Source organism: Manis pentadactyla, chromosome 5 (genome assembly GCF_030020395.1).
Source record: "Manis pentadactyla isolate mManPen7 chromosome 5, mManPen7.hap1, whole genome shotgun sequence".
In the NCBI taxonomy this organism is placed as follows: Eukaryota; Metazoa; Chordata; class Mammalia; order Pholidota; family Manidae; genus Manis; species Manis pentadactyla.
Genome location: NC_080023.1, coordinates 89,220,358 through 89,247,094, shown reverse-complemented (window position 1 = coordinate 89,247,094; position 26,737 = coordinate 89,220,358). Strand labels below are relative to the sequence as shown.

General features: G+C 35.5%; 1 protein-coding gene across 7 annotated transcripts in view; it reads left to right on the top strand.

Moving 5' to 3' along the window:
* TBCK (TBC1 domain containing kinase) overlaps positions 1 to 26,737 on the top strand; it is a 223,602-nt gene that overhangs the window by 109,530 nt on the left and 87,335 nt on the right. For all 7 annotated transcript variants that reach the window (XM_057502508.1, XM_057502510.1, XM_057502506.1 and 4 more), the window contains one exon: positions 3,578 to 3,663. In XM_057502508.1, coding sequence (XP_057358491.1) covers positions 3,578 to 3,663 — 86 coding nt within the window. The remainder of the gene's footprint in view (positions 1 to 3,577; positions 3,664 to 26,737) is intronic.

Sequence of the window (26,737 nt, the reverse complement as noted above, 5' to 3'; positions counted from 1 at the left end):
TATGTTTCTAAATCATCTGAGGGCAGAGGTGGTATCTTCTTCACCATAATGTTCCTTCCATTTCATGTAGTGCCACACATAGCTAGATGAGTATACAACTATACTGTGATACTTTGGAAAGTTAAAAGGAGTGCTGACTGTACCAGATACCAAGGCTACAGATGGCCACTGCAACTCTTCCAAATAAACCATGGTGTAGGGTCACACACACACACGTATTCAATGCTAACTTTAGGGGTAGGGAGAAGGAAGACAGACATTAAAGCCTAAAGTCCAGTTGTCAAAATAGAATATAAATCTTTCCTCAAACAGTAGCAGGGAGAATATGCAACCTCTAGAAGGGTTATGCATTTTGAAAAACAGTGCATTCTGTTTCCAGTTTAGTTACTTTGTCATAGATGACTTTAATGATAGGATATCGGGAGATAGGAGGATATACATTGAGCATATAAACTTGCCATTTTTTAGACTTTCTTGCATCATGTGACTAAGGAGATTTTTTCCTAAGACAGGAAATGTTCTACGTTTACTAGAAATATTATGAGAACTATTTAGTGACTTGGCTTGTGGATTATTTTACCAGAGTCGGTTATGTGAGCAAAAAAGAAAATGGTGCACAAAAATAGTCCTAAAAATTACTTGTCTTTTTGCTTTCTCTTGAACACTCCTCTTCCTATTTAGATATAAAGATTGTTTGTTCTTGTGCCTTTAGATAGTAAACCACACTTTACAGGTGGAAATCTTTGTAATGGGAAATAATCTAATTTGGGTTCATTTGCAGTAAAATGACTTCTTTTGAGTACTAAGTCAATTTGTCACCAAATGATTTAGTTTAGGCATATCATAGATGACAAGAAATTTATGGCCCTCTGCATATTTAATCTGTACCATCTTCAAGTGAAACTAGCAGCCTGATGGAAAATAATAAATAGCTACAGAACTGAGAATGCCATTTTTTATTTATGAGTATAGGAAACCTTTTGCTTTCAATCTGTTGCTTATCATTGTTCATCTTACTGCCACTAAGAGAATGAAAGCACAAAGACTGGTCAGAAGGGAAAAATAAGAATACCTATGTGTAGGACTTTATGAAATTTCATTCATCTCTGTGTCTCTTATGTGAAAGTTTTTTTTTAATAAAACAGATGGCTTATTTATAAACAACTGCACAAAAGTATGATAGTATCATACAAAATCCTTGAATTTTTGGGGAATTGTCATTTAAAAATATGTAATAAATTAAGCTGTTTAAAAGAGAAATAAGAATTTTTATGGAGGTATTAGGAGGGAAAAATATTTTCATTTAATATATCATTGCAAAAAATTGAAGGGTAAAAGTTTCATTAAACACAGAAAATGTATATTAGTCATGATTTTGTGCAGTAGTGCACCATTACACTTCAAGTTTAAGGGAAAATTTCATCAATACCTTGATTTATTTTTTCTTTAAAGAATAGCATACCCTATATAGGTTACCTATTGGTTAGAAAATACCATTTGGGTGGTTATTTTATAGCTCTAGATGCACAACTTCATAACTGGAATGTTTTGTGAAATATGCATTTCATTTTTATTTACTCTAGGAACTTAAATGTATTTTTGAAATGATTTGGCTATGATATAGTGCTGACATCATCAGTTCTATCATATGCCCTCTTAAAGAAATTCTTCTGAATATAATAAGCCTTACCATATGTCATTCCAAAGCCTTTCCTGAGCAACCCAAACTTATGCCAGCCTTATAGCTTATGTTTACATATATGAAATAATGCATAGTATATAACATATAAAATAAATGTATACACATATTTGTGTGTATTTTATATGTACATATATATGTTTCTGTTTGTATATATATGCGTGCAGTCACAGCACATATCATAAATCCATGATATGATAGACTGGCAGAACACAAGGAAAATGTTCTCATGATGGATTAGGCTTCTTCAGTAGATCCTTAATTACCCATGTATTCCCACATAGTGATTATCTTTTATCAGGCTCACATAAAAATGGTATTTAATAAGCTGAAGCATAGCTGTGGAGAATTGCCTGAGGCATGATTTTCTGGTTTAAAGTGAATCATGCTTTTTAAAAGCTAATAACTATATGCTTTCATCAACCTATGGTTGAATGCTTATGATTGTTGATGTTGCATACCTCTAGCCTCTGGGTAAATTAGGACTATATGCATACCATCCCTAATTGGAAGTAGAAAAAAAAAAAAGTTAAGTTAAACCCTGAAGTCCCCTCTGGCCTTGGAATCTCCTCTGGGTCTTCTCATTAATCTGTAACTCTCAAAGTTGATGTGAATTGTACCTCTTTTGTTCCTAGAGGAAAAGATGAGACAGTGGATAGATAGAATGAATTTGTAGTAGAATAAATATCAAATCAAGAAAAAGTATGAATCAAGTGACTATTCTTTATCCAACACTCATGGGTAAAAGTTCACATTAGATCCAAAATTCAGCTTTATCATGGTATTGAATACAGTACCTCCTGACCTTTTGGGCCTTGATGTTCCTCTTTATAAAATACATAGCATTGTTTATAGTAGGTAAACAATTATAAAATATATTGTGGTCATTAGAAGCAAAGTTTTAATTGAAGAAAATAGGGAAAGGCTTCTTGTACTAACATTGTCAAGAATTTAGTACTATTTCTTGAAATACTAAAAATATGGAACTTTAAAAATAAAAAAGACATTATTTTTAGATTATTTTAATTAAATAGTTGGTTGAAGAGTATATTATTTTATTGAGGGATGAAGTGAAGATATAAAAAAATTCCATTGAGTTATTGTCATTTCATTCTCAAAAAGGAAAAGATTAGCTCTTTGAAATATGTCTTACTTTCTGTTTTTAATCAATAAAAACATGATGGTTACTTGCCCTTGAGTTGATTGTTGCCCGTGTCTTGTTTAGATTAGTAGATAGTGAGTAAAATGAAAAGAATGGTGATTTGTTAAAAGAATGAAAAAGATAAGAAAATATTCATCATATTCCAATTAACCCTATGAATTAGAATAGGATTAGAATCAACAATAGATTTTTTAATTGCCTACTATGCTTTTTTCTGATTAACGTGATGTTAATTCTTATTCCTAAATATGCAAAATGCAATCTTAGATGGAAATAAATTAGAACTCGAATGAATGCCTGTATCTATGCATATAAACAAATTTGAGGCATAATTATTCTATTTGTGACCGCATAAAGCGTTGTTCCTTATTTAAGTATTTGTTACACTTGCTGAACAACAGTAAATGTGAGACAGATTTAATATATCTAGAGAATATGTATTTGTTGAATTTAATAGGAAAATATCATGTGTATATTTTATGATTCAAGTAATGAACTGATAGCTCTGAAGATATAAAATAAATGGTGACATAATTTTTTTATATGTTTGTTTAAAAATTAGCAGTAAGTGATTAAAGTGGTAACAGCAGAAAATTATGTTTTCTTTTTGGAAAAATTAACTCATATGTAAATAAAACTGTAATTTCTGTGAGTTTAATGTCTTTATTTGAATTACTGTGTAAAAATGATGATTGTCCTAAATTTTGTCATTTCAGAATATTTGACTGTGTTCTCTCAGATGATTGCATTCCATGATCCAGAGCTGAGCAATCATCTCAATGAGATTGGATTTATTCCAGATGTGAGTACTTGGTGCATTAATAGAAAATGAGGTAAAAAGTAAAACAGAAGTTGGCAGCACAAAAGAGTACTGTTTCTAAAGTTTTCTCATAAAAAGCCCATATATCTAAACAAGTTCCTGCTACTAATATAACCTTCTCTTACCAAGCTTTGTAGTTACCTTCCATAGTCTCACTTTCAGTAAAGGGAAAGTATCTTATTTTTCTTGATACTGTCAAATTGTTTTGAAAAACCCATTAGTGTGTATTGAGTTAAACTGTGCTGTGGGAGGTTTTCACTTGGATTTTGTGATGATTAGACCTGGTTATGAAGCAGTAGGAAATTTGAGCTTTAGTGAATTCTTAAGTACCTGTTTCTGTGTTGTGCTCTATATTATTACCTTTGAAGCTTTGACAGATCTTGGCTTACTTCATTAGTTTCTTAGAAATCATATCAGCCCAAAATTGTTGATTCTTAAGGGTTAGCCAGCATGTAGCTTAGCCTATCTGTGCATAGTGACATGGAATCAAACCTCTTTTAAAAGGCAGTTGGAGTACATATCATAGGGTTTTGTAAACTTCAAAAGACACTCTAAGATAGAGATTGTCTTATCCATCTTAACCTTCTATGTTTCTTGATCACGTGCCTTTCCTCTAAAAGGCCTCCAGAGACTGGTATAATACTGATGATAAAATTAGGGGTGAAAAAATAGGGGTTTATAGTACACTCAACTAATGCACTTAAAGTGTAAACAGTAACACATAGAGTATAAATATGTGCAGAGTGCTTTGAAGTTTAAAAATACATTCATAAACATTATTTCATTAGATTCTCAAAGGAAATCTTAAGGTGTACAAAGCAGAAGCAGATAACTTCAGCACTTAATAGATAAGAAAGTTAGTGTTTGGGAAGATAACAAAACTAATTAGTAATAGAATGAAAACTCTAATTTACTTGATTTGACTCTGCCCTCTGCCCCAGAATAATTCATCTTCTTTTGGGAGATTAGAAACTAAAACAAAGATGTGCTTTTGCTCTTTGTATTGTGCTATAACTCTGTGATGTGATCAGGCCTAAAGTAACCACACTTAACATTTACAGCATCATTTCCTTCTAGGCTTTTAGAAAAATACTTTTTATGTGAGCACATAGTTTATCTAATAAGGGCTCAAAAAAAGAATACATACATACATACATACATACATACATACATATATATACATATATATATATATGGATGGATATATATATATGTATATATTATTAAGGTATCATTGATACAGAATCTTATGAAGGTTTCACTTGAGCAACATTGTGGTTACTACATTCACCCCTATTATCAAGTCCCCCCCACATACCCCATTGCAGTCACTGTCAATAACTGTAGTAAGATGCTATAGAGTCATTACTTGTCTTTTCCATGCTATACTGCCTTCCCTGTAGCCCCTACATTATGTGTGCTTATCATAATACCCCTTAATCCCTGTCTCCCTACCTCCCCACCCATCCTCCCTACCTCCTTCCATTTGGGAACTGCTAGTCCCTTTTTGGAGTCTGTGAGTCTGCTGTTGTTTTGGTCCTTCAGTTTTGATTCGTTGTTTTACTCCACAAATGAGTGAAATCATTTGGTACTTGTCTTCCTCAACCAGGCTTATATCCCTGAGCATAAATACCCTTTAGGATGTGTTTTCTTCCTATGGCAGAATAGTATTCCATTATGTATATGTACCACCTCTTCTTTATGCATTCATCTACTCTTGGACACTTAGGTTGCTTCCATATCTTGGCTATTGTAAATCGTGCTGCAATAAACATAGAAGTGCATATGTCTTTTTGAATCTGGAATCTTGTTTTCTTCAGGTAAATTCCTGGGAGTGGAATTCCTGGGTCAAATGGTGTTTCTACTATTAGTTTTCTGAGGAACCTTCATATTGCTTTCCACAATGGTTGAACTAATTTACATTCCCACCAGCAGTGTAGGAGGGTTCCCCTTTCTCCGCATCCTTGCACATGTTGTTCCTTGTCTTTTGGGTGTTGGCCATCCTAACTGGTGGGAGGTGATGTCTCATTGTGGTTTTAATTTGAATTTCCCTAATGATTAGCGATGTGGAGCATCCTTTCATGTGCCTGTTGGCCGTCTGAATTTCTTCTTTGGAGAAGTGTCTGTTCAGATCTTCTGCCCATTTTTTAACCTAGATTATTTGTTTTTTGGGTGCTGAGGAATGTGAGTTCTTTATGTATTTTGTATGTTAACCCCTTGTCAGATATGTCATTTGCGAATATATTCTCCCATACTGTAGGATGCCTTTTTGTTCTACTGATGGTGTCCTTTTCTGTACAGAAGCTTTTTAGTCTGATGTAGTCCTACTTGTTCATTTTTGCTTTTGTTTCCCTTGCCCGAGGAGAAGTGTTCATAAAAACGTTGCCTGTGTTTATATTCAAAAGATTTTGCCTATGTTTTCTTCTAAGAGTTTTATGGTTTCATGACTTACATTCAGGTCTTTGATCCATTTCAAGCTTACTTTTGTGTATGGAGTTAGACAATAATCCAGTTTCATTCCCTTACATGTAGCTGTCCAGTTTTGCCAACAATAGTTGTTGAAGAGGCTGTCATTTCACCATTGTATATCCATGGTTTCTTTATTATATATTAATAGGATATATATATATAAAATTATTTATGTATATATACACACACATATATATAGACACACACATTATAAAACATACAAATATAATAAGGACAAGTCCTATAATTACGGATAGGGATAAAAAATCTTGAAAAAAATAACCAGCATATATATTATCTTATTAAGTATTCATTTTTATATTACTTCACCTTTATGGCTTCACATATAAATGTGAGGCATAGTACAAGACAGTACTAGATTAAATTTCATGGCTAAAGTTGATAATTATAGTGGAACTGACTGCTGAGCTTGTAATTGTGTTAGATTTCTGAGGAAAAGAAATGCTAATAAATAACTAAGATACAAACTAAAAGAATAGATAATTATTTTCGAAAAACTCTCTTGAAGGCACCTAAATGAGTTCAGTGCTGAACCGAAAATGACATTGGTTCAATGTTACAGATTGACAAAAAAAATTTGTGTAGAAAAGTATGTAGGGGATTATAAAGACAGTCCAGTAAAACCTCTGACATATTAATGAATATAGATACCATTAAAAAGGAATCACAAAAGGAAAATAGTTTATCTTTCCTTTAGTTAATCAGAAAAATTGTACTATGACTGAGTATGGTATGAGGAGTGGTAATCAAAAAGCATTGTTATAATGTTATAATATGAACATATATTAAGTACTTACTGTGTGCCAATTATTGCTCCACCCTCTTTAAACAAACCACTCATCTAATCCTCACAAGTTTGTAAATATAATTAAATAATGACTATTAAATATCTATACATAAAATCAATTTGGGAAAGGCTAATAGCAAGATGAAACTAAAATTCTAAATAACAGTAACATGAAAGGTAATAAATAGTAAGTGAAAACTCAGCTTAAAGGTGTTCTATTGTTTTGGTATTACATGGGAAAAATAAATATGCTCAGTATATTTAGACATCAAACCAGGGATCCTTTGAGACTTGGGATTTGCTTTTGTCCTACTTAAAAGCTAATACATGAGCCTATTACTGTTCCATGGATACTGGCAGAAAACCCAAGACCCCTGTGTCAGACACCAAGGACTTCATCGCACAATAAGCAGCACGAGCATATTTGTGTCGGTTTCCTTTTCCTCCAAATCCCATAAAGATAACGTAGAGGGTCCAGGTGATACCTGCCTATATCACTGGCATGGCATTATAGGAGGGGAACCCTAAGCCTATGGAATTTCAATTTTTTTTTTTTTAATGGACCGTCAACATGCCTTCTCTTTACTTTGGAGACAAAGAGACACTGTCTTTTTCTTCTATAGCTATAAGTAAACATGTCCTTTGCTGCAAAGGAGATTTCTCTTTTTTGAGGATGTTTTTATAGAAACAGGTTTGAAAATATACTCTAAAGCAAAAGTCAATGTCTATGCTCACAAAAAAATATCCATAAGTACAAAAATGCTTATTAAAACTTTAATGGTGAAATTCCATCAGTGTCATCCACCACATCAACAAAAAGAATAAAAACCACATGATCATCTCCATAGACGCTGAAAAAGAATTCAACAAAATTCAACATCCATTCATGATAAAAACTCTCAACAAAACGGGTATAGAGGGCAAGTACCTCAACATAATAAAGGCCATATATGACAAACCCACTGCCAACATCACACTTAACAGCGAGAAGCTGAAAGCTTTTCCTCTAAGATCGGGAACAAGACAGGGATGCCCACTCCCCCCACTGTTATTCAACAAAATACTGGAGGTGCTAGCTATGGCAATAAGACAAGACAAAGAAATACAAGGCATCCAGATTGGTAAAGAAGAAGTCAAACTGTCACTATTCTCAGATGACATGATATTGTACATAAAAAACCCTAAAGACTCCACTCCAAAACTACTAGAACTAATATCTGAATTCAGCAAAGTTGCAGGATACAAAATTAATACACAGAAATCTGTTTCTTTCCTATACACTAATGATGAACTAGCAGAAAGAGAAATCAGGAAAACAATTACATTCACAATTGCATCATAAAGAATAAAATACCTAGGAATAGACCTAACCAAGCAAGTGAAAGACCTATACCCTGAAAACTACAAGGTGCTCTAAAGAAAAATTAAAGAGGACACTAGCAAATGGAAACTCATCCCATGCTCTTGGCTAGGAAGAATTAATATTGTCAAAATGGCCATCCTGCCTAAAGCAGACTACAGATTCAGTGCAATTCCTATCAAAATACCAACAGCATTCTTCAACGAACTGGAACAAATAGTTTTAAAATTCATATGGAACCACAAAAGACCCCGAATAGCCATAGTAATCCTGAGAAGGAAGAATAAAGCAGGGGGCATCTCACTTCCCAACTTCAAGCTCTACTACAGAGCCACAGTAATTAAGACAATTTGGTACTGGCACAAGAACAGACCCACAGACCAGTGGAACAGAATAGAGAGTCCAGATATTAACCCAAATATATATGGTCAATTAATATATGATAAAGGATCCATGGACATACAATGGAGAAATAACAGCCTCTTCACCAGCTGGTGTTGTCAAAACTGGACAGCAACATGTAAGATAATGAAACTGGATCATTGTCTAACCCCATACAGAAAAGTAAATTTGAAATGGATCAAAGACCTGAATGTAAGTCATGAAACCATAAAACTCTTAGAAAAAAACATAAGCAAAAATCTCTTGGACATAAACATGAGCAACTTCTTCATGAACATATCTCCCCAGGCAAGGGAAACAAAAGCAAAAATGAACAAGTGGGATTATATCAAGCTGAAAAGCTTCTGTATAGCAAAGGACACCATCAATAGAACAAAAAGGTACCCTACAGTATGGGAGAATATATTCATAAATAACAGATCTGATAAAGGGTTGACATCCAAAATATATAAAGAGCTCACGCACCTCAACAAACAAAAAGCAAATAATCCAATTAAAAAATGGGCAGAGGACCTGAACAGACACTTCTCCAAAGAAGAAATTCAGATGGCCAACATACACATGAAAAGATGCTCCACATCACTAATCATCAGGGAAATACAAATTAAAACCCCAATGAGATATCACTTCACACCAGTAAGGTTGGCCACCATCCAAAAAATAAACAATAAATGTTGGTGAGGTTGTGGAGAAAGGGAAACCCTCCTACACTGCTGGTGGGAATGTAAATTAGTTCAACCATTGTGGAAAGCAGTATGGAGGTTACTCAAAAAACTAAAAATAGAAATACCATTTGACCCAGGAATTCCACTCCTAGGAATTTACCCTAAGAATGCAGGAGCGCATTTTGAAAAAGACAGATGCACCCCTATGTTTATCGCAGCACTATTTACAATAGCCAAGAAATGGAAGCAACCTAAGTGTCCATGAGTAGATGAATGGATAAAGAAGATGTGGTACCGTATACACAATGGAATATTATTCTGCCATAAGAAGAAAACAAGTGCTACCATTTGCAACAACATGAATGGAGCTAGAAAGTATTATGCTCAGTGAAATAAGCCAGGTGGAGAAAGACAAGTATCAAATGATTTCATTCATATGTGGAGTATAAGAACAAAGAAAAAAACTGAAGGGACAAAACAGCAGCAGACTCACAGAACCCAAGAATGGACTAACCGTTACCAAAGGGAAAGGGACTGGGGAAGATGGGTGGGATGGGAAGGATAAGGGGAAAAAAGGGGCGGGCATTACTATTAGCAGACATAATGTAGGGGGAGGGCTGTACAATACAGAGAAGACAAGTAGTGATTCTATAGCATCTTACTGTGCTGATGGACAGTGACTGTAATGGGGTATGTGGGGTGACTTGATGATGGGGGGAGTCTAGTAAACATAATGTTTCTCATGTAATTGTAGATTAATGATACCAAAATACAAAATAAAAAGAAAACTTTAATGGCAATCACTGATAGAATAGAAAGACAATGTACAACTTCTAAACCAGTAGAAGGGAGGTGTGTGGAACAAAGAAATTCAACCAATCCTTTGAAAACACTGAAAGAACATAGACCATAATCTAATTGGATTGCCTAAAGGAAATTTCAGATATTTTTTTAAAATCCATCTTTGTTGTATTTTTGAAAAAACAAAAATTTCACAAAAATAAAACTAATGCAGTGATACTAATGTAAGCTAGTAAAACAGAAAACACAAAACAGACCTACCTATATATGGCACCTGGCGTATGACAGAGATGACTCTGTAAATCTGTTGGAAAAGAAAGGATTATTGAATAAATGGCCCTTGTACAACCGGGTAACTGTATGGAAGGGAAAGTAGGAATCAACACCAACCTCACACAGTTGTTCATAAAAATAAATTCTAGATTGAGTAGAAGATCTAAATATGGAATGTCATATTTATAATTTCTATCTAGAAAGGAATTCTTACCATAGTTATCGAAGTACAAAACATTATATTTTCAAATGCATAGAAGGAAGACCTCTTTGTACCACCCCTCAATTCTAATTCTGTTTTTAAAATATTATTGATTTAAAAAATATATGAAACAATTGTGACAAAATGTTAATGTATGTTATATCTGGGTGGAGAGTACATTGGTGATTATTGAATGTACCACAAAACAGAGTGAGTTCATTGTTAGGTAATTCAATAATTTTGATATAATAACATTCTGTTTATGCTTCCCTCTCTGTTGTGATGCCCTCCTATAATTACTGTAGCAATATGTGTAATTTATTATGAAAACTCTCAAATATTAGAATAATTGTGAAAGCAATACTGGTTTATATATATAGTATGATTAATCTTATGAGTCATTCATGTGGGGTTGGGGACAATTCCTTGTGAGATGGAGAATGTCCAGTAAATGGCAAATGCTGAGCACCCTTGGCCTCTAGCCACTCATTGCCTGTGGTAATCCTCTAATCACTGTTATATTTATTTTGTTAAAATGCTTGCTTTTGTGTGTTTCTGAAAAATGACTGCATGTATTTCCAAATATCATCTAGAGAGTGGTTCTGTCACTATTGAGAATCCTAGAGTGAACAAAGAGAAGTGAAGGGCAAGATAATTATATCTCAATGTGAGAAAAATTCCCTTTACTAGAACTATTCTCTTTGTCACAGAGAATGGACAAAATGGAAGGTATTTTAAATGGTAAGATGTTAATAGGAAGATTGATTGTTGAAATCTTCTGTCCTTTTTGTTTCTCTCATTGTGTTTTTTTGGCCAGTTTCTCATCTGTAGACAATATGAAAATGTTGAGACTATTTTTTAAGTGTACTTTTTTACTGAAGTATACTTGATATACAATATTATATTGGTTTCCAGTATATATGACAGTGATTCAACAGTTACACATATTATTAAATCTTCACTCTCATAAAGCAATTGAGGGGGTAAAAAGATGGCCGCATGAGAAGTGAGACAGAAACCTCCTTCTAAAACCACATATAACACAAAAAAACAGCAAATGCAACAAATCCTGAAAGAGCAACCTGAAGACTGAGACAGACTGTCTACATCCAGAGAAAACCTCACAGAAAAGGGTAATGTAGCAAAGCCATGATCCGGCGAGTCCCCAAGCCCTCCCTTCACCCCAGGTCACAGGCGGGAGGAAGAGAAATGGAGCATGGAGGGGTTTGAAGCCCAGGACTGCAAAACACCCACCCCTGGAGATCTGCTCCAGGAGCACAAACCCACATTATGTGGTGCTCTGGAGACTACTGGGGTTGGAAAGCAAAGACAGGCAGAATACTCGGAGAGACTGAGATTCCAGCTGCTTGTAGAGAACAGGTACCCACAGCCAGCTGTTCTGGAACAAAAGAAAGGTGGGCACTTTGAAAGACTTCCCAACAGTGAGAGGGGTGCTAAAGAGGCAAGGATTACACATAGCTTGCTACTCAGGAGTAAGGTCAAGTGGGCAAAATCATCCCAGCGCACTCAGCCCAGCAGGTTGGGAACTTTCACAAGCTTCAGGCTGTCCATCACCCTGGCTGGCAACACAGCACCAAGGCCCCCCACTGCAATATGCAGCCTGTCAGATACACAGGCTGCCACCCCTTCCAGCTCAGATTCTCAACACAGGGGACCCGAGGAAGACAATACCAAGACATAAAATAATTAAAATGCAAAGATCAATGACAAGAACAGAGTATTAAAAGCAGCCAGAGAGAGAAAAAAGATCACATACAAAAGAAAACTCATCAGGCTATCATCAGACTTCTCAGCAGAACCCTTACAGGCCAGAAGGGAGTGACATGATATATTTAATGCAATGAAACAGAAGGGCCTCAAATCCAGCAAGATTATCTTGTAAGAAAGTTGAGGGAATTTACCTCCCATAAACCATCAGTGTATTTTGGAGGGACTGCTGTAGATGGTAGTGCTCCTAAGGCTAAATAATTGTCACCAGAGAAAATAAAACCACAGTAAAGGAAGTAGACCAATTAATTACTAAGCAAATGCAAAATTAAATCAACTACCCCCTAAGTCAGTCAGTGGATAGACAAAGAATACAGAATATGATACCTAATATATAAAGAATGGAGGAGGAACAAAAAGGTAGGAAAAAAAACAAGAACTTTTAGATTGTGTTTGTAATAGCATACTGAGTGAGTTAAGTTAGATTGTGAGATAGGAAAGAAGCTACCCTTGAACCTTTGGTAACTACAAATCTAAGCCTGCAATGGCAATAAGTACATATCTATTGATAATCACCCTAAATGTAAATGGGCTTAATGCACCAATCGAAAGACATAGAGGTCCTGAATGGATTAAAAAAACTGACCCATCTATATGATGCCTACAAGAGACTCACTTCAAACCCAAAGACATACACAGACTAAAAGTGAAGGAATGGAAAAAGATATTTCATGCAACTAACAGGGAGAGAAAAACAGGAGTTGCAGTACTTGGATCGAACAAAATAGACTTCAAAGAAAGTAACAAGAGACAAAGAAGGGATTAAAGATGGCGGGATGAGAGGTGAGCCAAAGGCTTCCTCCTAAAACCGCATATAATATGAAAATATAATTAATACAACTAATCCTGACAGAGCAACAGGAAAGAGGACTGTTCCAGACTGCATATACCTGGATGAAAAAGCAGACCTCATGGAACAGGGTAACGTACCAAAGCTGTGGCCCAGCAGGACCCAGGCCCTTCCCCCACCCAGCTCACCAGCGGGAGGAAGAAAAACAGAGTGGGGAGTAAGTGGGCACCTGGGACTGCTGAATACCTAACTCCGGAGATCTGCCCTGGGAGCACAAACCTACATTTCATGGTGCTTTCATGATACTCTCGTGATTAGGGGATTGGAAAGGAAAGACAGGCAGCATTCTTGGAGAGACTGGGATTCCAGCTTCTTGTGGAAAGCAGGGATCCATATCTGGCTGCTGTGGGACAAAAGAAAGGCAGGGCAGGCTGAGAGACTTCCTAACAAGGAAGCCCTTAGCTAGAAGGCTGCTAAAGGGGAAAGGATTGCACAGAGCTTACTGTTCACAAGAAATGACAGGTAGACAAAATTGGGTGTGCTCTACCCAGCAGGTTGGGAGCTTTCATGATCTTCAGGCACTCCAGCTCCCTGGCTGGCTATACAGCTCCAAAGACCCCCCTCTGAGATACGTAGCCTATTGCGCCTTTCTTCTGGCCAACCCCAGCTGGCTCGCAAACCAGCAAAACTTACCCTGGCGTTAGGCCAGCCAGAGGGAAGATCTTTCTACAGCAACTACAAATGCAAAGCATAGAATCTTATACCTGTGTGCTAGGCCCACTGGCTCAGGCAGTGGAGACAGGCATAGCAGCCCAGAAGCAGAAAACAGCTCTTTCTTCCCCACAGGCACCAATACCACTCCCCTGCGACACCCGACATTGCTTCAGGGGCTAAGCAACTCCAGAGAGTAGAGCTTCTGGACACTAGAGGGTGCCATATACAATATGAAATGCCAAAGGAACCTGGTTCAAAGTAAAATTAATACAACTCCTGAGAAAGATGGCATGGACCTCATGAATCTTCTTGAAAGGGAGTGCAAAATAAAAATCATTAACATGCTCATAGAGGTTCGGAAAGATATTCAACAATCAGGAATGAATTTCGGTCAGAGATACAATTGTTGAAGAGCACAATGGAGGGTATTAAAAGCAGATTAGATACGGTGGAGGAGACAACAAATGAAATAGAAACTAGAGAAGAGGAATACAAAGAAGCTGAGGCATAGAGAGAAAAAAGGATCTCTAAGAATGAATGAATATTGAGAGAACTGTGTGACCAATCCAAAAGGAACAATATTTGCATTATAGGGGTACCAGAAGAAGAAGAGAGAGAAAAAGGGATGGAAAGTGTCTTTGAGGAGGTAATTGCTGAAAACTTCCCCAATCTGGGGAAGGAGATAGTCCCTTACGCCATGGAGATCCACAGAACTCCCAACACAAGATACCCAAGGAGACAACACCAAGGCATATAGTAATTAAAATGGCAAAGATCAAGGATAAGGACAGACTGCTAACAGCAGCCAGAGAGAGAAATAAGATCACATACAAAAGGAAAGTCCATCCAGCTGTCATCAGACCTCTCAGCAGAAACCTTACAGGCCAGAAGGGAGTGGCATGATGTATTTAATGCCATGAAGCAGAAGAGACAAATGACAACAATAATTCAACACAGCAAAATCTGTGGGACGCAGTGAAGGCCATGGTAAGAGGAAAGTATATTTCATACAGGCCTACCTCAGGAAAGAAGAACAATTCCATATAAGCAGTCTAAACTCACAGTTAATGAAACCAGAAAAAGAAGAACAAATGAGGCCCAAAGTCAGCAGAAGGAGGGACATAAAAAAGATTAGAGCAGAAATAAATAAAATTGAGAAAAATAAAAAAATAGAATCAATGAAAGCAAGAGCTGGTTCTTTGAGAAAATTAACAAAATAGATAAACCCCTAGCCAGACTTACCAAGAAAAAAAGAGAGTCTGCACACATAAACAGAATCAGGAATGAGAAAGATAAAAAACACTACAGACAGCACAGAAATACAAAGAATTATTATAGAATACTATGAAAAATTATATGCTAACAAACTGGATAACCTAGAAGAAATAGAAAACTTTCTAGAAAAATGCAACCTTCCAAGGCTGACCCAGAAAGAAACAGAAAATCTGAACAGACCAATTACCAGCAACGAAATTGAACTGGTAATAACTACCTAAGATCAAAACTCCTGGACCAGATGGCTTCACCACTGAATATTATCAAACATTTAGTGAAGACCTAATACCCATCCTCCTTAAAGCTTTCCAAAGAGTAGAAGAGGAGGGAATACTTCCAAACTTACTCTATGAGGCCAGCATCACTCTAATAGCAAAACCAGGCAAAGACACCACAAAAAAATGAAAATACAGACCAATATTCCTGATGAACAGAGATGCAAAAATACTCAAGAAAATATTAGCAAACGAATTCAAAAATATATCAAAAAGATCATCCATCATGACCAAGTAGGATTTCTTCCAGGGTGCAAGGATGGTACAACGTTTGGAAATCCATCAACATCATCCACCTCATCAACAAAAAGAAGGACAAAAACCACATGACCATTGCCATAGATAATGAAAAAGCATTTGACAAAAATCAACATCCATTCATGATAAAAACTCTCAACAAAATGGGTATAGAGGGCAAGTACCTCAACATAATAAAGGCCATATATGACAAACCCACAGCCAACATTATACTTAACCACAAGAAGCTGAAAGCTTTTCCTTTAAGATCGGAAACAAGACAAGGATGCCCACTCTCCCCACTTTTATTCATCATAGAACTGGAGGTCCTAGCCATGGCAATCAGACAACACAAAGAAAAAAAAAAGCATCCAGATCTGCAAGGAAGAAGTTAAACTGTCCCTGTTTTCAGATGACATGATACTGTACATAAAAAACCCAAAAGTATCCACTCCAAAACTAATAGATCTAATATCTGAATTCAGCAAAGTTACAGGATACAAAATTAATACACAGAAATCTGTGGCATTCCTGTGCACTAACACTGAACTAGTAGAGAGAGAAATCAGGAAAACAATTCCATTCACACTTGTATAAAAAAGAATAAAATACCTAGGAATAAACCTAACCAAGGAAGTGAAAGACCTATACTCTGAAAACTACAAGGCAGTCATAAGAGAAATTAAAGAAGATTCTGATGAATGGAAACACATCCATTCTCATGGACAGAAAGAATTAATATTATCAAAATGGACATCCTGCCTAAAGCAATCTACACATTCAGTGCAATTCCTATCAAAATACCAACAGCATTCTTCAATGAACTAGAGCAAATTCTTCTAAAATTCATGTGGAACCACGAAAGACCCCAAATAGCCAAAGCAATCCTGAGAAGGAAGAATAAAGCAGGGGGGATTATGCTCCCCAACTTCAAGCTCTACTACAAAGCCACAGTAATCAAGACAATTTGGTACTGGCACAAGAACAGACCCATAGACCACAGACTAGAGAGCCCTGATATAAACCCAACCATATATGGTCAATTAATATATGATAAAGGAGCCATGGGCATACAATAGGGAAATGACAGCCTCTTCATCAGCTGGTGTTGGCAAAACTGAACAACTACATGCAAGAGAATGAAACTGGACTATTATTTAACCCCATCCACAAAAGTAAACTCGAAATGGATCAAGACTTGAATGTAAGTCATGAAACCATAAAACTCTTAGAAGACAGCATAGGCAAAAATCTTCTGAATATAAACATGAGCAACTTCTTCCTGAACACATCTCCTTGAGCAAGGGAAACAAAAGCAAAAATGAACTCATGGGACTACATCAAACTAAAAAGTTTATGTACAGCAAAGGATACCATCAGCAGAACAAAAAGGCATCCTACAGTATGGAAGAATATGTTTGTAAATGACATATCCGACATGGGGTTAACATCCAAAATATATAAAGAACTTACATGCCTCAACACCCAAAAAGCAAATGACCTGATTTACAAATGGGCAGAGGATATGAAGAGACAGTTCTCCAAAGAAGAAATTCAGATGGCCAACAGACACTTGGAAAGATGCTCCACATCACTAATCAGCAGGGAAATGCAAATTAAAACCATAATGAGATATTACCTCCCACCAGTTAGGATGGCCAACATCCAAAAGACCAGAAACAACAAATGCTGGGGAGGATGGAGAGAAAGGGGGAATCTCCTGCACTGCTGGTGGGAATGTAATTAGTTCAACCATTCTGGAAAGCAGTATGGAGGTTCCTCAAAAAAACAAAAATAGAAATACCATTTGACCCGAGACTCCCGCTCCTTGGAATTTACCCAAAGAATACAACTTCTCAGATTCAAAAAGACATATGCACCCCTATGTTTATCGCAGCACTTTTTACAATAGCCGAGATATGGAAGCAACCTAAGTGTCGTTCAGTAGATGAATGGATAAAGAAGATGTGGTACATATATGCCATGGAATACTATTCAGCCGTAAGAAAGAACAAATCCTACCATTTGCAACAACATGGATGGAGGTGGAGGACATTATGCTCAGTGAAATAAGCCAAGTGAAGAAAGACAAGTGCCAAATGATTTCCCTCATTTGTGGAGTATAACAACAAAGCAAAACTGAAGGAACAAAATAGCAGCAGACTCAGAGACTCCAAGAAGGAGCTAGTGGTTACCAAAGGGGAGGGGTTACCAAAGGGGTGTGGGTGGGGTGGGAGGGAGAAGGGGATTAAGGGGTATTATGTTTAGTACACATGGTGTGAGGGATCACAAGGAGAACAGTGTAGCACAGAGAAGGCACATAGCGGATCTGTGGCATCTTGCTGCACTGATGGACAGTGACTGCATTGGGGTATGTGTGGGGACTTGGTAATATGGGTAAATGTAGTAACCACATTGTTTTTTCATGTGAAACCTTCATAAGAGTGTATATCAATAATACCTTAATAAAAAATTTTACAAAATAAAGACAGAGAAGGACATTACATAATGATAAAAGGGGTCAGTCCAACAAGATGATATAACCATTATAAATATTGATGCACCTAATAGAGGAGCACCCATATATGTGAAACAAATACTAATGGAACTAAAGGGGAAAACAGAATGCAATGCATTCATTTTATGAGACTTCAACACTCCATTCACTCTAAAGGACAGATCAACCAGACAGAAAATAAGTAAGGAGACAGAGGCACTGAACAACACATTAGAACAGATGGACCTAACAGACATCTACAGAACACTCCACCCAAAAGCAGAACAATACACATTCTTCTCAACGGCACATGGAACATTTTCCAGAATAGACCACATACTGGGCCACAAAAAGAGTCTCTGTAAATTCAAAAGGATTGAAATTCTACCACCCAGCTTCTCAGACCACTGAGGTATGAAACTAGAAATAAATTATGCAAAGAAGATGTAAAAGTCCACAAACACATGGAGGCTTAACAACATGCTCCTAAATAATCAATGGCTCAATGACTGAATAAAAACAGAGATCAAGCAGTATATGGAGATAAATAAAATCAACAACAGTTCAACACCCCAAAATCTGTAGGTTGCAGCAAAGGCCATTCTAAGAGGGGAAATATATTGCAATACAGGCTTACCTCAAGAAAGAACAATTCCAAATAATCAGTCTAAACTCACAATTACTCAAACTAGAAAAAGAAGAACATAAGAGGTCCAAAGTCAGTAGAAAGAGGGACATAATAAAAATCAGAGCCAAAATTATTAGAAAAGAATACAACAGTAGAAGGAATAAATGAAATCAGGAGCTGGTTCTTTGAGAAAATAAACAAAATAGATAAACTCCTAAGCAGAATTTCCAAGAAAACAAGAGAATGTACACACATAAACAGAATTCCAGAAATGAGAAAGAAAAAATCACTACGGACACCACAAAAATACAAAGAATTATTAAAGAATACTATGAAAAATTATATGCTAACAAAGTAGATAATCTAGAAGAAATGTACAACTTTCCAGGAAAATACAACCTTCCAAGACTAACCCAGGAAGAAACAGAAAATCTGAACCGACCAATTAGCAACAGTGAAATGTAATTGGTAATCAAAAAACTATCTAACAACAAAATCCCTGGACCAGATGGCTTCACCACTGAGTTTTATCAGACATTTAGAGAAGACCTACTACCCATCATCCTTACAGTTTTCCAAAAAGTAGTGAGGGGGGGAATACTTCCAAACTTATTCTATGAAGCTAGCATCACTCTAATACCAAAACCAGACAAACTCACCACAAAAAAAGAAAATTACAGACCAAAATCCCTAATGAACATCGATGCAAAAATCTTCAATAAAGTATTAGCAAACTGAATGCAAAATACATGAAAAAAGTCATCCATCATGATCAAATGGGGTTTATTCCAGGGATGCAATGATGGCACAGTATTCAAAAATCTATCAACATCATACACCACATCAACAAAAAGAATGAAAATCACCTGATCATCTCCATGGATACTGTAAAAAGCGTTTGACAAAATTAACATCCATTCATGATAAAAACTCTCAACAAAGTGGGTATAAAGGGCAAGTACCTCAACATAATAAAGGCCATATATGACAAATGGACAGCTAACATCATATTTAACACCTAAAAGCTTTTCCTCTAAGATGGTGATCAATACAAGGATGCCCGCTTTCCCCGCTTTTATTCAACATAGGACTGGAGGTCCTAGTCATGGCAATCAGACAACGCAAAGAAATGAAAGGCATCCAAATTGGTAAGGAAGAAGTTAAACTGTCACTGTTTGTGGATGGCATGATATTGTACATAAAAAACCCTAAAGAATCCACCCCAAGACTACTAAAATAACTGAATTCAGCAAAGTTGAAGGATGCAAAATAAATATGCAGAAATCTGTTCCATTCCTATATGCTAACTGAACTAGCAGAAGGCGAAAGCAGGAAAACAATTCCTTTCACAATTGCATCAAAAATTATAAAATACCTAGGAATAAACCTAACCAGGGAGGTGAAAGACCTATACTCTGTAAATTGCAAGACTCTCATGAGAGACATTAAAGCAGATACCAATAAATGAAAGTACATCCCGTGCTCATGGATAGGAAGAATTAATATTGTCAAAATGGCCTAAAGCAATCTATAGATTCAATGCAAATCCTATCAAAATACCAAGAGCATTCTCCAGCAAACTAGAACAAATTGTTCTAAAATTCATATGGAACCACAAAAGACCCCAAATAGCCAAAGCAATCTGAAAAGAAAGAATAAAGAATAAAGCTGGGGGGATTGTACTCCCCAACTTCAAGCTCTACTACAAACAAAGCCTCAGTAATCAAGAGAATTTGGTCCTGGCACAAGGACAGACCCACAGATCAATGGAACAGACTAGAGAGCCCAGCTATAAACCCAAGCATATATGATCAACTAATATACAATAAAGGAGCCATGGATATACATGGGGATATGACAACCTTTTCAACAACTGGTGTTGGCAGAACTGGACAGTTAAATGCAAGAGAATAAAACTGGATTATTGTCTAACTCCACACCCGAAATAGATCACAGACCTGAATGTAAGTCATGAAACCATAAAACTCTTATAAGAAAACATAGACCAAAAAAATCTCTTGAATATAAACCTGAGCAACTTCTTCCTGAACACATCTCAGGCAAGGGAAACAATAGCAAAAATGAACAAATGGCACTACATCAAACTAAAAAGCTTCTGTACAGAAAAGGACACCATCAGTAGAACAAAAAGGCATCCTACAGTATTGGATACTATATTCATACAAGAGATTTCCAATAAGATGTTAACAACCAAAATATATGAAGAACACACACCTCAACACCCAAAAAGCAAATAATCTGAATAAAAAATTTATGGAGGATATGGACACTTTTCAAATGGCCAACAGACACTTGAAAAGATGCTCCACATCACTAATCAGCAGGGAAATGCAAATTAAAACCACAATGAGATATTACCTCCCACCAGTTAGGATGGCCAACATCCAAAAGACCAGAAACAACAAATGCTGGGGAGAATGGAGAGAAAGGGGGAATCTCCTACACTGCTGGTGGGAATGTAATTAGTTCAACCATTCTGGAAAGCAGTATGGAGGTTCCTCAAAAATCTAAAAATAGAAATACCATTTGACCCAGGAATTCCACTCCTAAGAATTTACCCTAAGAAAACAAGATCACAGATTCAAAAAGACCCTTGTTTATCGCAGCACTGTTTATAATAGCTGAGATATGGATGCAACCTAAGTGTCCACCAGTAGATGAACGGATAAAGAAGTGGTGGTACATATACACAATAGAATATTTTTCAGCCATAAGAAGAAAACAAATCCTACCATTTGCAACAATATGGAGTGTTGTAACCACAATGTTGTTCATGTGAAGCCTTCATAAGACTATATCAATGACACCTTAATTAAAAAATCCTCACTCCAACTAGTGTAGTTACTATTGTCTGTCAGCATAAAAAGATGCTACAGAGCCATTGACTATATTCTTCATGCTGCACTTCCATTCCTGTGATCAACTTGTATTATGACTGAGATTTTTGTGCCTTTTTATCCCTCTCACCTCCTAACCCATCCTAATCCCTCCCCCATGATAACCACCAGTTACTTCTCAGTGTCTCAGAATCTACTGCTGTTTTATTCATTTTATTTTGTTTTGTTTTTAGATTCCACATATAAGTGAAATCATATGATGTTTGTCTTTCTCATGTGGCTTATTTCACTTATTTCACTTGGCATAATACCCTTTAGCTCCAATCATGTTGTAGAAAATGGCAGGATGTCTTTCTTTTTGTGGCTGAATAATATTCCATTGTATGTATGTACCACCTCTCCTTTATCCATTCATCTATTGATGGACACTTTGTTTGCTTCCATATCTTGGCTATTCTAAATAATGTGGCAATAAACATAGGGGAACATGTATCTTTTCAAATCAAAAATCAGAGATTTTGTTTTCTTTGGGTAAATTCCTTCAAGTAGTTACTGGGTCATAATTTAATTTTGAAAACAGATTTGATGTTTTTAGTATAGAGACTGTTGACAGTGAATAGTTGTGGGAGGAGTATGATGAATTGGAGAATTTTTCTTCTAACATTTTATTTTCCTAATAATGACATTTTTAATTGTATTTCATGACTTTGTGTAGTGTTCCTCTTTTTTTTCTTTGAATCATGTGTTCAAAATAATTGTTTAGGTTACTGTGTCCCTCTAACAGTAATACACTTGAATAATTGTAATTCATCAGGGCAAGGGTAGACACTTTGATAATAAGTTCCCAAACTGAGTTTCCTGCTCAATAATGAATTCTACCCAAATGGCCCTCATTAATCTTCCATCATTGAAATGCATCACTGAATTGCAGAAAAGTCATGATTTCTGCCTCCTTTCCATTTGCTGTGGGTCACAGAACTTTGAATACTGAGCACTGCTGAAACTTGAATACTTAGGAATATTGTGCACTGATGTGATGCTTCGATTATATATGTCATGGTAGTTATATGATTTACATATAAATAAGGTGACTAATGTATATTTGGCGAAACTGGAGCCAGGGTGATTTTTATCATTTTTGTCTTCATGTATGTTTCTGCTTCTGAAAATACATCAGGCCTTTAAAATGAGTACAGAAAAATAGGCTTCTTCATTCTTAAGGGAACTGTTTTTCTAGAATGCCATGAGTATCATTCAACCTGCAAATTATGAAAAGTTGATGGGTGGCCATTAAGAGAAATGATAAGAGCTGTATCTCAATACTATATGTACCTTTTAAATCGACTGTCACTGCTAAAAATAAAGGTAACAAATTCATTAATAAACAAGTATGCTGACAAAACTGTCATTTAAGTGCAGTCTTAATGGAAGCTTATACTGCTACTGATTTTCTTCTCCCTTAAAAGTTTATCACTCATTTTCATTTTCTAAATGTATGTTCAGCTACATTTGTACTACAAAAATGTGAAAGGATTTCTTAGAAATGTTTTGTTTTGTTTGTTCCTTTATTCATTTGTTCATTAATTCTTGGCCTTTGTGTTGTTACTGTTACATAAAAAAATTTTAGGGGAGACTGCAGATAATGAGCTTTTCAGATTTTATCAAAATGTGGTTACAGTGTAAATTAGGAAAGTACCTTATTTAAATTTATAGAATCTCCCATAAAAACAGTCCTCACTAACCTGTCCTATTCCATCTGCATAGTGTAAGGATGCTATGGTATCCTTGACATTAGTCTTTTAACCCCATTCTACTGACCTGGGATTCTTTAAGGCTCTTGAGTACAAATGCTTATTGAGTTCTCTATCTCACAGTAGAGCAGAATTATCTTTCAGAAAGGATCTATATTTTAGAAACCAGACTTAATTCCATGGATCCCAAAGAGTTTTTGTTTATGTGGGTTATACCTATCAATCTTTGCTGAGCTAAATTTTAAGTTTTTATGTATTAATTTATTTTGAATGATAAAAAAGCCATTGCATATTAACTGAAACAACATATTTTTCTGAAAAATAATTGTTTTCCAAAACAAAAAAAAGTCATGGAAGAGTGGTACTGTTTTATATTTTTGTAATCTCTACTTAATAGAAGAAAGATTCTCATATCTGCTTCTGAATTCGATTTTTTGCATTATATTGTTTTGGCTGAAGTGTATGAAGAAAATCTGGTCTTATACAAAGGCACAAGGGTCTTTTCAGACAGTGATAATTTAGAGACTTCTGTGTATGGACAGAAATATATCAAGAGTAATATTTATCATATATTTATTATTTGGGGATACTAGGATTTCAGGATTTTTAAAATGTCTTTCTCTTATAAACGTAGAACATTTCCTTCATCACAGAAAGTTCTAAAATATTTCTCCTCTAGAATGATGTGGAACTAAAACTATAAAACAGGCTTTTTGGTTGTGTTCACAGTAAGTATAAGAGGTAATATACCCACAGTTTAGTGTGTACAGTATGATACTAACAGGTTATGTAGAAAAATATTTATAATCCAACTTGTTTCTGTCTTCTCTACCATCCTTGTATGGTATAAAGAACAATAGACTAGCAGTCAGAAGTCCTAGATTCTACTGCCCTGTTTATAACTTACATACCTGTGACCTTGGGCCTTTAAGCTTCAGGTCAATAAATTAACAAAAATAAATAACACTACTTTGACTACCACAGGATTCTTGTGAGCCTCAGATAAGTTGAAATATATGAAAATGCTTTATAAAAAATGGCGATGATGCAATGTGAAATCTTAGATCTTAGAGGATCTAAGATGAGGAAAGACTTAGATCCTCTAAGAAGTTTCAAGTCTCAAACCAAATTACCAGGTAGTTGAAACACCAACAACTTACATCATCTTGGGAGGGATCTACTATCAATAATCTATTGAGGGATGCCAGATGATTTAAATGTAGGTAAAATATTCTAATTCTCCAAAAACAGGGAATATATATCCTGGAAACTCAAGTTCAAAAAGTTTGACTTCAAACCCTGGCAAGAGTCTAAATGGCATTGATTCAATACAGTCATAAACATGCCAAACATTGTGATCCATACTATTTTATCCATCTTTTCATATGTGTGAACAAAGTGTCCATATTTCCTTGTATCTGCCGTGGCACCTACCATAATAGTTTTCATATGTAAGAATGCAGTAATACTGATTGCTTTATTAGAGCAACCATCTTTTGCTTCGAGGCTACTGGTTCACAGAAATGTCAGACTATCTACTTATTTCTGTTTTAAATATTCTTAAGAGTTGGCTCTGTGAATCACTCTATTATCTTAGAGATTTCAAATTTTCACCTCCTGATTATATTGTTCCCTTATTGGTAGTTAACGAAAATGAAGGTTTTCTACTTGAGGGTGTTTCTCCAAGACTCTAGAAAGATGAAAGATGGGGATACTATTAAATAAGGAGAGCTGTGCAGTATTGCTTTTGCCACAACTATGTCTTTTTGTTTATTTATGTGAAATCTTCTCCCATACCTATGAATTTATCCTGACTTAGCATAAGCCATCATTTTTCTTCACTGATGAAAAAGGAAATGGTCTTTTGAAAATAGTGGCACAATGGAACAATACAAATTTCTCCTGGAACACTTTCTTGGTTTTTTGAGAATTTTCTTTTATAACAAGCCATAATATACTGTATGTAGCTAAGAGGACAATAATAAGTCAAATATAGATAAAATAAGGGATCTTGTAGAATTTTGAAAGTAGCGAAAGGAAATTTTATATAAGAACATATGAAATTTTATGACTCAGAGTAGCTGACATGGGACTGAGGAATGCTGATTTTAAGAGCCAGCAGGACTGTAAATACTATAGCCTTCTTAGGCCTTGATTGAGTCTACCTCACCCTGTAAAACAACATCTGCAGTTCCCAGTGCATAGGATTCTCTTATCCATGCCTTCTACTCCTACCCTCTAAAATGTATCATTTGTTAGATGGCTTCATGAGGTTATGTCCGAATTTTGGGTTTTTTAAATAATGGACTGTTACTAATGATCATTGTAATTCCTATACAGATGTCTGATATATGCCACATCATATGCCAGATGTTTTAGATCCACCCTACCAATCTTTACAACTATCCTAAAAGTTCAAAGAGATATGTAACTACTGGATCAGAGAGTCCAGAACTGGTAATCAAAGTTTCAAGAAAATATATGATAGTCTCTAGTGCTTTAAAAACCTGCTGTTTTTCAAGCATCTTTATCTTGAATGGTAAGATGTACATTTCTCTAATACAGAGAGTCACTGCAAGTCATTGCATCAAACTAATGGTCAACATGTCTTTTACAGAGGTGGCTTATAATTAAATATTGAAATATTTCTGACTTGAGGCAAACAAAATATAGTATGCTCATAAGAAGGTAGATTAAGAAAGTCAATTAGAAGGAACTCTTTAATAATAATTATTATTACCATATGTAACATTATATATATAATATAATTAAAATAAATGGTAATAAATTTATAATAAATAATAAAATAAAATATAAATAAAAAATAATAGTATTGTTATTAGAAGAGTGTATAATATATTCCTAAATAGCTATTTGCCAAAGATTCATCTAGAGTTTGTATTGTAAGAAATATTTCCTTTTTAAATCTTTTTTATTTTCATACATTTACAAGTTTTTAAGCCATAATTTTCTGCTCTTCAGAATCAAGTTAATGAGCTCTCTGCCTTTGTTTTATTAATATTTCTAATTTTGATATTAATAGACCATAAAGAAAGACTTTGTAAAATATTAAGTATCACTATTCTTTTTTGCTGTAGCTAGGGGGCAGTATTTACTCACCTGACTTAGCAGACTAGTGCTAAACCAATCAGGCATGTATAATTGCATGATGTGGAGAAGATAGTGACAGCATATATGATTTCTTTTCACTGGGTTTCAGTTTCTAACTCTAAATCAGTAAATAGCTAAAATATCTCCAACTC